Consider the following 13939-nt stretch of genomic DNA (forward strand, 5'->3'; position numbering starts at 1 on the left):
AGAAGCTCTTAGTCTAATCTGAGGTGATAGACCGCTGTCCTGATATCCAGAAGCTCTTTGTCTAATCTGAGGTGAGTGATCGCTGTCCTGATATCCAGAAGCTCTTTGTCTAATCCGAGGTGAGTGATCGCTGTCCTGATATCCAGAAGCTCTTTGTCTAGTCCGAGGTGAGTGATCCCTGTCCTGATATCCAGAAGCTCTTTTCTGCCGTAAGATATGGTTGCAGAAACATTATGTACAAAATAATTGAAAAATATTGTGAAAAAAATATATATAATAGCAGACTGTAAAACGGCGGCCATCTCCTCCGGCACCATTTTCTTATTTTACCCCCTAGAGTCGATGTCCGCGACCATAAAAATCTGTCAGTTTTAAAATGTAGAGATATTTTTGCATTGGATGCGTCTCAATCCATCGCATCCGCGGATGTCGCACTTCCCGAAAACACTTCCCGAAAACACAATCGTCTAACGTCCGAACGGTTTGGCCTGCAAACTATTACGAACCCTCTATGGAAAGAGAAGACTCTCACAAACACGAAAGTGTTCTCCACATTGCTCTACGACCCCCACAAGCGTCTTGGGACTCGTCTTAAGTAAGTACAGCCGATCATCTTCTGTCTGTAGCGTCTGAACAGTTTGGGCTAAACACTAACATAACCCCTCTGTGGAAAGGTGAGACTCTCGCAAATACGTACATGTTGTTTTTCTCTAGGACGCCCACAGGTCTCACAAGACTCCTCTGAAGGTCCCCAGGTGCCAGTTGAAATGTTTTTATGGAAGTATATGTGGAGACCGTTTATTGCCATAAATAAATACATGTCAAAAAAATGTCTAATGTTTCTTATCTACAAAGATTGTTTATTGTAAGGTGAGGCTCTCACCAACACGTTATTATGTACCTTAGCAGCACTTCCCTTTCCTCCTGGTCATACAAGTAGATGTCCATTTGAACATACCTGTGACGGAGGGGAAGTAGATGTCCATTTGAACATACCTGTGACGGAGGGGAAGTAGATGTCCATTTGAACATACCTGTGACGGAGGGGAAGTAGATGTCCATTTGAACATACCTGTGACGGAGGGGAAGTAGATGTCCATTTGAACATACCTGTGACGGAGGGGAAGTAGATGTCCATTTGAACATACCTGTGACGGAGGGGAAGTAGATGTCCATTTGAACATACCTGTGACGGAGGGGAAGTAGATGTCCATTTGAACATACCTGTGACGGAGGGGAAGTAGATGTCCATTTGAACATACCTGTGACGGAGGGGAAGTAGATGTCCATTTGAACATACCTGTGACGGAGGGGAAGTAGATGTCCATTTGAACATACCTGTGACGGAGGGGAAGTAGATGCCCACCAGCAGGGTGAAGAAGGTGGTGATGTCATTGGCCACGTAGGGCATGTATATATCCTGGGAGGTGTCTGCAGCCGGCTCCGACACCTGGTGCTTATTCTCTACCAACATGCCTTTAGGACCGTAGTCCCCCCAGATGTTGTCTGTGGAAGGGTGAAGGGTGAGGATGAAGTGGAGGGATTGAAAGAGGGAGCGTAGGGGTGGTTAAGAGACAGGGAGTGAGATGAGAAGGGAGAAAAGAGAGAGAGAGAAAGGGAGGGAGGACAATCACTAGTCACTATCCTCTGAAGGAAGAACACAGAGTACATATGGGACTCGTCAAATCACCTGCCTCCACACGCCTGATTCCATAACTTAAGGAATTTGAGCAATTTGGAAGTGATGATGGGGGAGTGGACATCAATGTCAGAGTTTGGGAATGTCTTGAATATGTTACGATAACACAAGAGTATGTCAATTGTTCTGCCGGCCGTGGTATCCCTTCATCTCAGCCTAAATCTAGGATGGTAGTAGATGATACTATGCTGATTGAAGTGAAGACAGTTCCCCTCCATCATTGGATTTAATAAAAACAGATCCCATCAGTAAATAAACTAGACATGGAGCATGGTCCCTGTCAGGACTGAGGGGGAAAGAGCATTGCTTTTAGCAGTGAGGGCAGACTTTACATCATGGGAACATTCACCCCACAATTAAAGTTTGTTGCATAATTTAATCACAAACATTGTGTGTGTGTGTGTGTGTGTGTGTGTGTGTGTGTGTGTGTGTGTGTGTGTGTGTGTGCGCGTGCGGGGGGGGTCTCTCACCTCTGATGACCCCGCTGGTCAGGCCAGGGATTCCCTGGATCACAGTGACGTTGTTGAGAGTGAAGTATTCGTTGCAGGTGGCGTTGAGGTCCGGAGAGTCACAGAACAGGGACCACAGCTTGGTGGTGACCGTCACGTTGTCCACCTCCATCGTCTTCAAACACTGGTCAAAGTTGTGGTTCTGCAACGTGCGGTTCCCCAACAGGCAAATACTGGGAGGAGGATATAGAACAAAACAGTTTTTTAAAATCTCACAGGGGGGGAAAAAAAAAACAGTTTTTGATGTTCTGGCCCTGGTCTTCCTGATCGGAGGTAAGACCAAGAGTAATTTGTGGGTGTGTGTGCGTGCGCGCATATGTGTGTGAGGGTGTTTGCTTCTAGTGGTTTCTGGCTGTATTTTTCAACAAGGCCGTGAAGTTCAGACTAGACTCACGGGAAGTCTGGCGGTTCGAAGGCGGTCTTGATTACTCCGGCGTAGATGGCCAGAATGGAGAGGATGACACAAGCCAGGAAGACCAGGGCCAGCTTGTTGACGTACTTGACCCCCACAAACACCACCAGGGACATGAGGGTGAGGCAGCAGGTGCCGTACACCCGCATGTTGTTGAGCAGTGCCTCCGGCTCATTCTCCTTCTTCTCTGCCTTGAAGATGGCCGCACTAGGCACAATGTAGGTCTGGGAGGAGACCGGGGGGGGGTCGTCAGAGACGTTCAGTTCAGTAGGGTACAGCGTTATGAAAGGTTCAGATAACAGCCTCATCAGGTGTTGTTATCCGTTCATGTATTAATGTCTACAGATGAGGTAGTAGTAAAAACAACAGTATCATTGCAAAGGATACTCACTAACAGAATCTCTATTGTACCGAGGATGTACATGGAGCCAGCGAAGGTGGTCCCCAGGTAGAAGCAGAGCCCCACAGCCCCGCCGAACTCTGGCCCCAGCGACCTTGAGATCATGTAGTAGGAGCCTCCAGCTACAGACCAACAACAACGGGTGACAGAACCAGTCACAACCACAGCCGTGGAGAAAATTCACTTTGAGGTGGAGTGGTACATATTGTTCCCTCTGGTACTGGAAACCCAAATCGCTAAACGATTTTCATCTTAATTCTCAGTTCAAATTCTTGAAGGAAATGTCAGCCCAATTCTATTTAGTAGAAATGTACCATTATCCACAGTGAACCTACCTGGAACTACACCATTCGTAGCGATGGCACTCATTGATATGGCTGTCAGCATTGTCTGCGAAGAAGAGAGAGAAAAAAAATCCCAACATTTTAGATTACGTTAAGCATGGGCAATATTTGTGAATCTAAAATGCATGGAATCCAAAGAATAATAAAATCAGTGAGGAGCTTATCCCATATTTAGTGGCTAAACGACTCAGCTGTGGCTTATAAATCTTTAGGAACACAATCGCAGGCATCTGGGTAATTGATATGAGCCCCTTTTTACCTGAAATAGGGGAATGTTCAGTCTGAAGCCAAAAAGTTAAATAGAGTTATATATAAATACTTGATGCTAAGTTAAAGCTACCAAGCTTGCTAGGATAGGACAGATGTCCCGGCTGCAACTTCAATTTTCAATTTGCACCGAGGTGTGGAAGGGATAGGTGTGAAAGCCGTTGAGCCCAACAATGAGAGCAGAGCATCACAGCCTCCGCCACCCAAATGGAGAGACGGCTTCCCCCTGTGCAGAGGTCATCAGAGTACAGTACCCCTTATACACACAAAAATATCACTGCATGGAATAAAGAAGTCAGAGGTCAGAGTACAGTACCCCTTATACACACAAACATATCACTGCATGGAATAAATACAAAAAGAAGCCTCTCAAGGATAATTCAGAGACACTATCTTCTGATTGGTTCAAAGAGGGGAACTTAATTGTCCACACAGACCATCCCATTGCACGGCTATAAGGACACACTACCCATCTGTCAAGACAGAGGGTATTAGCCCAGGAGTCCTCAACTGGCAGCTTCATTATATAGTACCCGCAAAACACCCGTCTCAACGTCGACAGCGAAGAGGTGATTTCAGGCTGAGCTCTAGAAAGAGGACCGAGTTCGAGTGTGAATTCAAATTAGATGACCGTTCAAATACATTTTTCCCCAGTCGGAGCTCGTGTTTTCCCCCAGAGCTGAACGCTCAGAAGTCAGAGATTCCCGAGATCCCTGGTGTTTTGAATGTGGCATTAGAGTTGGGATTATGGTTGATATTTGTCTAAACAAATATACTCTATGCAAGCAACCATTTCACTGTACCGATTACACCTGTATCCTGTGACAAATAAACTTAGATTTTATTTCATATAGTTTACCAGAGACTGTAATGTACAACATGACCTGCACCAAAGTCAAGATTAGGATATATATTTTTATCTTTATTTAACTAGACAAGTCAGTTTATAACACATTATGATTTACAATGACGAACAGTGGGTTAACTGCCTTGTACAGGGGCAGAACGACAGATTTGTACCTTGTCAGCTCGGGGATTCGATCTAGCAACCTTTCGGCTACTGGCTCTAACCACTAGGCTACCTGCCGCCCCAAGGCAGGCTAAGGAATAGATGAAAGTCAATTTTTACGACTACGTTTTGCTATTACCTTCACCACTGTGAATCCTTAAAGAGATGGGCGGGGCTAAGGCTTAAGAGGGTGTGAACGATGCTGAATGGGTGTAGACAAAGAGCTCTCCAGTAGGTGTACCAAAGTGGAGTTACAAGTTTATCAACCTTTAAAGCAGAATTAATTTCCCATTGTTCCTCACCCGAAGTGTATGATAGACCATTTTCTAGCTCGGAGTCTCTACTTTTATCCAATGTTAAAAACACTATTTCATATTACACAACAAAAGGAACCAATCCAGATGGTGGGACACAAAATAGCAATAATCATATTATAGGATATTCCTTACACAGGAGCAGGTCATGACCACAATGGCAAGGGATTCCATGATGCCGGCGGTTCCCACGATCCAGGTGAGACGCAGGAACAGGATGACCCCCAGGATGTTTTGGAGGCAGGGCAGGTACACCCCAATTAATGTGCCCAACGCGGGACTCTGTGGAGGGAAAAAGGAGAGTGAGAGAGGAGAGTGAGAGGGAACAATGAGAGGGAGAGAAGGCAAGGGTGTCACGCCCTGGTCTTAGTATTTTGTGTTTATATATTTATTTGGTCAGGCCAGGGTGTGACATGGGTTTATTTTGTGTTGTGTTTTTGTATTGGGGTTTTTCGTAGGTTTTGGGATTGTGTCTTAGTGGGGTGTTCTAGCAAAGTCTATGGTTGCCTGAGGCGGTTCTCAATCAGAGGCAGGTGATTCTCGTTGTCTCTGATTGGGAACCATATTTAGGCAGCCATATTCTTTGAGTGTTTCGTGGGTGATTGTTCCTGTCTGTGTGTGTTAGCACCAGATAGACTGTTTCGGTTTTCACGTTCCGTTTATTGTTTTTGTATTGTTCGTGTTTTTTTGTCTATTAAAGATGTATGGAACTAACCACGCTGCATTTTGGTCCGACTCTCTTTCAACGGAAGAAAACCGGAACAAAGGGGTCATTAGGTAGTAAGTTCCACCATATCAAATCATTCAACCCACAGAGGACGTGATTGTGTTTCAAGGGTCAACCAGAAATGATTTCTTTATTTTGACCTTTAATTAGACAAGTCAGTTAATAACAAATTCTTATTGGTAAATTATAACAGATTACATTTAAGATTTTGCCTTTCATTAGGTGTCATGACACATTATACAGAGCATTTGGAAACTATTCAGACCCCTTGACTTTTTCCATATTTTGCTATGTCACAGCCTTATTCTAAAATTGATTAAATTGCCCCCTCAAATCTACACACAATACCCCATAATGACAAAGCAAAAACTGTTTATTTTTTCATTTTGGGAAATGTTTATAAAAAAAATTGAAATATGACATTTACATAAGTACTCAGACCCTTTACTCAGTACTTTGTTGAAGAACCTCTGGCAGCAGTTACAGCCTTGAGTCTTCTTGGGTATGATGCTACAAGATTGGCACACCTGTATTTGGCGAGTTTCTCCCATTCTTCCCTAAAGATCCTCTAAAACTCTGTCAGGTTGGAAGAGGAGTGTTGCAGCACAGCTATATTCAGGTCTCTCCAGAGATGTTTGATCGGGTTCAAGTCCAGGCTCTGGCTGGGACATTCAGAGACTTGTCCTGAAGCCACTCCTGCGTTGTCTTGGCTGTGGGTTTAGGGTCGTTGTCCTGTTGGGAGGTTTTCATCAACAATCACTCTGTACTTTGATTCGTTCATCTTTCCCTCGAGCCTGACTAGTCTCCCAATCCCTGCTGCTGAAAAACTTCTCCACAGCATGATGCTGCCACCACCATGCTTCACCGTAGGGATGGTGCCAGGTCTCCTCCAGACGTGTTGCTTGGCATTCAGGCCAAAGAGTTCAATCTTGGTTTCATCAGACAAGAGAATCTAGTTTCTCATGGTCTGAGAGTTCTTTAGGTGCCTTTTGGTTTCCGTCTGGCCACTCTACCATAAAGGCCTGATTGGTGGAGTGCTGCAGAGATGGTTGTCCTTCTAGATGGTTCTCCCATTTCCACAGAGGAACTCTGTCAGAGTGACCATCGGGTTCTTGGTCACCTCCCTGACTAAGGCCCTTCTCCCCCTATTGCTCAGTTTGGAGTCTTGGTGGTTCCAAACTTCTTCCATTTAAGAATGGAGGCCACTGTGTTCTTGGGGACCTTCAATGCTGCAGAAATGTTTTAGTTCCCTTTCCCAGATCTGTGCCGCGACTCAATCCGGTCTCATTGCTTGGTTTTGTCAACAGTGGACCCTTATATAGACAGGTGTGTGCCTTTCCAAATCATGTCCAATCAATTGAATTTACCACAGGTGGACTCCAATCAAGTTGTAGAAACATCTTAAGGATGATCAAAGGAAACAGGATGTACCTGAGCTCAATTTCGAGTCACAGAGTAAATACTTTAATTTGTAATACATTTGCATTTACATTTCAAAAAACCTGTTTGCGCTTTGTTATTATGGGGTATTGTGTGTAGATTGATGAGGATTTTTTAAACATTTTTTTATTACCTAGAACAGGATTAGAATAAAATAAACAAAATGTGGAAAAAGTGAAGGGGTCTGAATACTTTCCGAATGCACTGTATATTGGTGTTCCCATCCGCCACCATGGTGTACCACCTAAATATCACATTGCTCAGAATGCTGGGCTAGCCAACATCCCACCCACTGCCTATTAGAACAAAACACACAAGGAGAAAAAATGTTTAGCAGAAAATGCTTTTACAAAAAAAGGGATTCATTAGTCATTATAGTTTGGGAACACAGTTTTCTTTTCTTGAACCATTAAACAACAGGCTTTCAGCATGCTTTTAGAGAAGGGCACTCGACATGTAATGCCATGACACAAATGACTGATGATTGGCTGAAAGAAAATGTATGATAATAAGACAGTGGGAGCTGTACTGTTAGATTTCAGTGCAACCTTTTGACATGATTGGACATTGTGTTTTTGGCAAAACATATGTGTTGTGGCTTTTCAACCTCTGCCATATCGTGAATTCAGAACTTTCTTTAATGCAAGCTACTTGAATGTAAAGCATAAAGTGTGGTATTCTGCAAGGCAGCTCTCTTGGCCCTTTACGGTTCTCTATTTTTACTAATGATCTACCACAAGCATTAAACAAAGCATGTGTGTCTATGTACGCTGATAATTCTCAACATTATACGCCTTGTAACCACAGCTAATTATATTTTTGTAACCCTAAACAAAGTTGCAGTCAGTTTTGGAATGGGTGGCTAGTAATAAACTAGTCCGGAACATATCTAAAACTAAAAAGCATTGTATTTGGTATGAATCATTCTTGACCTCAATTCATTCTTGGTAATGAATTATGTGGCTGTTGAGAAAGTTGAGGATACTAAACTTCTTGGTGTCAACTTAGACTGTAAATTGTCATGATATTGATTCAATTGTTGGAAAGATGGGGAGAGGTCTGACTGTGATAAAGTGATGTCCAGCCTCCATTTTGTTGATCCCTGCCTACAGACAGAAACTAAAACAAGAAGCTCCCACGCTGAGGTCTGTCCAACGCTGGTCCGACCAAGCTGACTCCACACTCCAAGACTGCTTCCATCACGTGGACTGGGAGATGTTTCGTATTGCGTCAGACAACAACATTGACGAATACGCTGATACGGTGTGCGAGTTCATTAGAACGTGCGTTGAAGATGTCGTTCCCATAGCAACGATTAAAACATTCCCTAACCAGAAACCGTGGATTGATGGCAGCATTCGTGTGAAACTGAAGGCACGAACCACTGCTTTTAAATCAGGGCAAGGTGTCTGGTAACATGACTGAATACAAACAGTGCAGCTATTCCCTCCGCAAGGCTATCAAACAAGCTAAGCGCCAGTACAGAGACAAAGTAGAATCTCAATTCAACGGCTCAGACACAAGAGGTATGTGGCAGGGTCTACAATCAATCACGGACTACAGGAAGAAACCCAGCCCAGTCACGGACCAGGATGTCTTGCTCCCAGGCAGACTAAATAACTTTTTGCCCGCTTTGAGGACAATACAGTGCCACTGACACGGCCTGCAACGGAATCATGCGGTCTCTCCTTCACTGCAGCCGAAGTGAGTAAGACATTTAAACGTGTTAACCCTCGCAAGGCTGCAGGCCCAGACGGCATCCCCAGCCGCGCCCTCAGAGCATGCGCAGACCAGCTGGCCGGTGTGTTTACGGACATATTCAACCAATCCCTATACCAGTCTGCTGTTCCCACATGCTTCAAGAGGGCCACCATTGTTCCTGTTCCCAAGAAAGCTAAGGTAACTGAGCTAAACGACTACCGCCCCGTAGCACTCACATCCGTCATCATGAAGTGCTTTGAGAGACTAGTCAAGGACCATATCACCTCCACCCTACCTGACACCCTTGACCCACTCCAATTTGCTTACCGCCCAAATAGGTCCACAGACGATGCAATCTCAACCACACTGCACACTGCCCTAACCCATCTGGACAAGAGGAATACCTATGTGAGAATGCTGTTCATCGACTACAGCTCGGCATTCAACACCATAGTACCCTCCAAGCTCGTCATCAAGCTCGAGACCCTGGGTCTCGACCCCGCCCTGTGCAACTGGGTACTGGACTTCCTGACGGGCCGCCCCCAGGTGGTGAGGGTAGGCAACAACATCTCCTCCCCGCTGATCCTCAACACTGGGGCCCCACAAGGGTGCGTTCTGAGCCCCCTCCTGTACTCCCTGTTCACCCACGACTGCGTGGCCATGCACGCCTCCAACTCAATCATCAAGTTTGCGGACGACACAACAGTGGTAGGCTTGATTACCAACAACGACGAGACGGCCTACAGGGAGGAGGTGAGGGCCCTCGGAGTGTGGTGTCAGGAAAATAACCTCACACTCAACGTCAACAAAACTAAGGAGATGATTGTGGACTTCAGGAAACAGCAGAGGGAACACCCCCATCCACATCGATGGAACAGTAGTGGAGAGGGTAGCAAGTTTTAAGTTCCTCGGCATACACATCACAGACAAACTGAATTGGTCCACTCACACAGACAGCATCGTGAGGAAGGCGCAGCAGCGCCTCTTCAACCTCAGGAGGCTGAAGAAATTCGGCTTGTCACCAAAAGCACTCACAAACTTCTACAGATGCACAATCGAGAGCATCCTGGCGGGCTGTATCACCGCCTGGTATGGCAACTGCACCGCCCTCAACCGTAAGGCTCTCCAGAGGGTAGTGAGGTCTGCACAACGCATCACCGGGGGCAAACTACCTGCCCTCCAGGACACCTACACCACCCGATGCTACAGGAAGGCCATAAAGATCATCAAGGACATCAACCACCCGAGCCACTGCCTGTTCACCCCGCTGTCATCCAGAAGGCGAGGTCAGTACAGGTGCATCAAAGCTGGGACCGAGAGACTGAAAAACAGCTTCTATCTCAAGGCCATCAGACTGTTAAACAGCCACCACTAACATTGAGTGGCTACTGCCAACACACTGTCAATGACACTGACTCTACTCCAGCCACTTTAATCATGGGAATTGATGGGAAATTATGTAAATATATCACTAGCCACTTTAAACAATGCTACCTTATATAATGTTACTTACCCTACATTGTTCATCTCATATGCATACGTTGATACTGTACTCTATATCATCGACTGCATCCTTATGTAATACATGTATCACTAGCCACTTTAACTATGCCACTTGGTTTACATACTTATCTCATATGTATATACTGTACTCGATATCATCTACTGTATCTTGCCTATGCTGCTCTGTACCATCACTCATTCATATATCCTTATGTACATATTCTTTATCCCCTTACACTGTGTATAAGACAGTAGTTTTTTTTTTTGTTTTTTTTTTTTGGAATTGTTAGTTAGATTACTTGCTCGTTATTACTGCATTGTCGGAACTAGAAGCACAAGCATTTCGCTACACTCGCATTAACATCTGCTAACCATGTGTATGTGACAAATAAAATTTGATTTGATTTGATTTGATTTGAGCCTTTTTAAGGCCCACAGTCAACAAAACAAGTCCTGCTGGCTCTAGTTTTATATAATCTTTACTACTGCCCGGTGATATGGTAAAGTGCTGCAAAGAAGGGTATGTATTGGGACATTGTGTGTTTTGTCCATTAAATGTGGATGCTACCACAGTTACGGCTAATCCTGAATTAATCGTGAATAATGATGAGTGAGAAAGTTAGACGCACAAATATCATACCCACCCAAAAATGCTAACCTCCCCTGTTATTGTAATGGTGAGAGGTTAGCATGTCTTGGGGGTATGATATAAAATGCTAACCTCCCCTGTTATTGTAATGGTGAGAGGTTAGCATGTCTTGGGGGTATGATATAAAATGCTAACCTCCCCTGTTATTGTGATGGTGAGAGGTTAGCATGTCTTGGGGGTATGATATAAAATGCTAACCTCCCCTGTTATTGTGATGGTGAGAGGTTAGCATGTCTTGGGGGTATGATATAAAATGCTAACCTCCCCTGTTATTGTGATGGTGAGAGGTTAGCATGTCTTGGGGGTATGATATAAAATGCTAACCTCCCCTGTTATTGTAATGGTGAGAGGTTAGCATGTCTTGGGGGTATGATATAAAATGCTAACCTCCCCTGTTATTGTAATGGTGAGAGGTTAGCATGTCTTGGGGGTATGATATCTGTGCATCTAACTTTCTCACATTCTATTCTTACACGTTCTATTCTTATTTACAATAAAAGTGACTCAATACATTATATACACAATTCATTTATATATTGGGCACAAAATAAGAACACAACCAAAACAAACAGCAAGTGCATCCAACACGTTTGTAGAGACACACGCTTGATGTAGTTAGTCATTGCGTCATATGAATATGGGACCAAATACTTAACTTTTTACTACTTTAATACACATAAGTGAATTTGTCCCAATACTTTTGGTCCCCTAAAATGGGGGGGACTATGTACAACAACTGCTGCAATTTTGTAAATGGTTCACCTGACATGGATGGAAATACCCTCAAATTAAAGCTGACAGTTTGTACTTTAACCTCAAGGTAACTGTAACATTACAGAGTGCTGGAAAATGGACTTTTAGAATTAAATCTGAAGGGCAAGGCATCCCAAATCCACCACAGATACTCCAACAAACACACAGTGAAGCAAAGAGGCCCACCCTGTACCGTGATGGAACCTTCAAGACATTTGATCACAGGCATCACCCTCACATGTACATTACATCAAAAGGGCTCAAAAAGGGGGCACCACAATTGTTAAAAATTGTCCCAATAGAATACCATCCCCTATTTGTCCAAAGTGGTAGCTACCTTTTTGACCATCTCTCAATCTAAACCCAAAGGAAAGTCCCACTGATTGTAGTCTGAGAGGGGAGGACAGGAAAGAGGTGTCAACTTTTCTCCCTTTGAGCCATCCTTAGCACTCTGAGACCAATGTCATTGGCATGGGAAAGGGTTTGTGGTTACAATGGAATTGCCGCAACACTTGGAAAACAATGTTGGACGGTTTTTATTTCCTTTGGATTTTAAGCAACAAACTGGGTTAAGACAACAACAACTTAATAAAAGGTTTCTCCAGGCTGGAACTGTGGGAAAAGAGGTATAAAGGACAGGGTTGTATGCCAGACACATGTAAGAGAATGAGGCCTTCTGTTCTTCAAAAAAGGACAGCACCTGATTAACACCATCAGATAAAGCAACTGAACAGCAAATAAATTCAGCCCAGTAGAAAAAAAGATTGCTTGAATGATTATCAATCACACTTTCATCCCAAGGACCACACAGGTCCCTTCAACTATCACACTGTCTCAAGAGGAGGTACTCTGCTTGGCTTATTGCACAACACCCAGACCACCACCTGGCACCCTCTCTCTATGTCAAACTCTGGTGGAGTACCAATACAGATACATTTCAGACACAGACCTGCATTCACTTCTTGCTGTGGTGGTGGATTTAGGGGAGGGCGCGGCGGTGGTGGCTTTAGGGGAGGGCGCGGCGGTGGTGGCTTTAGGGAGGGCGCGGCGGTGGTGGCTTTAGGGGAGGGCGCGGCGGTGGTGGCTTCAGGGGAGGGCGCGGCGGTGGTGGCTTCAGGGGAGGGCGTGGTGGCGGCTTTAGGAGAGGGCGTGGTGGCGGCTTTAGGAGAGGGCGTGGTGGCGGCTTTAGGAGAGGGCGTGGTGGCGGCTTTAGGAGAGGGCGTGGTGGCGGCTTTAGGAGAGGGCGTGGTGGCGGCTTTAGGAGAGGGCGTGGTGGCGGCTTTAGGAGAGGGCGTGGTGGCGGCTTTAGGAGAGGGCGTGGTGGCGGCTTTAGGGGAGGGCGCGCGGTGGTGGCTTTAGGGAGGGCGCGGTGGTGGCTTTAGGGAGGGCGCGGCGGTGGTGGCTTCAGGGGAGGGTGCGGCGGTGGTGGCTTCAGGGGAGGGCGTGGTGGTGGTGGCGGCTTTAGGGGAGGGCGCGGCGGTGGTGGTGGCGGCTTTAGGGAGGGCGTGGTGGTGGTGGCGGCTTTAGGGGAGGGCGCGGCGGTGGTGGTGGCGGCTTTAGGGAGGCGCGGCGGTGGTGGTGGCGGCTTTAGGGAGGGCGCGGTGGTGGTGGTGGCGGCTTTAGGGGAGGGCGTGGTGGTGGTGGCGGCTTTAGGGGAGGCGCGGCGGTGGTGGTGGCGGCTTTAGGGGGGCGGTGGTGGTGGCGGCTTTAGGGGAGGGCGCGGTGGTGGTGGCGGCTTAGGGGGGGCGCGGTGGTGGTGGCGGCTTTAGGGGAGGGCGCGGTGGTGGTGGCGGCTTTAGGGAGGGCGCGGTGGTGGTGGTGGCGGCTTTAGGGGAGGGCGCGTGGTGGTGGTGGCGGCTTTAGGGAGGGCGCGGTGGTGGTGGTGGCGGCTTTAGGGGAGGGCGCGGTGGTGGTGGTGGCGGCTTTAGGGGAGGGCGGTGGTGGTGGTGGTGGCGGCTTTAGGGGAGGGCGCGGTGGTGGTGGTGGTGGCGGCTTTAGGGGAGGCGCGGTGGTGGTGGCGGCTTTAGGGGAGGGCGCGGTGGTGGTGGCGGCTTTAGGGGAGGGCGCGGTGGTGGTGGCGGCTTTAGGGGAGGGCGCGGTGGTGGTGGCGGCTTTAGGGGAGGGCGCGGTGGTGGTGGTGGCTTTAGGGAGGCGCGGTGGTGGTGGCGGCTTTAGGGAGGGCGCGGTGGTGGTGGTGGCGGCTTTAGGGAGG

General features: G+C 46.7%; 1 protein-coding gene across 6 annotated transcripts in view; it reads right to left on the reverse strand.

The window, feature by feature from the left end:
* Positions 1-13939, reverse strand: part of LOC112215286 (solute carrier family 12 member 7-like) — a 126995-nt gene that overhangs the window by 48869 nt on the left and 64187 nt on the right. For all 6 annotated transcript variants that reach the window (XM_042298737.1, XM_042298736.1, XM_042298739.1 and 3 more), the window contains exons 4-9: positions 5090-5236; positions 3356-3410; positions 3012-3142; positions 2603-2844; positions 2170-2381; positions 1339-1506 (exon numbers count right to left, since the gene is read on the reverse strand). In XM_042298737.1, the coding sequence (XP_042154671.1) occupies positions 1339-1506; positions 2170-2381; positions 2603-2844; positions 3012-3142; positions 3356-3410; positions 5090-5236 (955 nt within the window). The remainder of the gene's footprint in view (positions 1-1338; positions 1507-2169; positions 2382-2602; positions 2845-3011; positions 3143-3355; positions 3411-5089; positions 5237-13939) is intronic.

This window comes from Oncorhynchus tshawytscha, linkage group LG16, assembly GCF_018296145.1.
Source record: "Oncorhynchus tshawytscha isolate Ot180627B linkage group LG16, Otsh_v2.0, whole genome shotgun sequence".
Classification (NCBI taxonomy): Eukaryota; Metazoa; Chordata; class Actinopteri; order Salmoniformes; family Salmonidae; genus Oncorhynchus; species Oncorhynchus tshawytscha.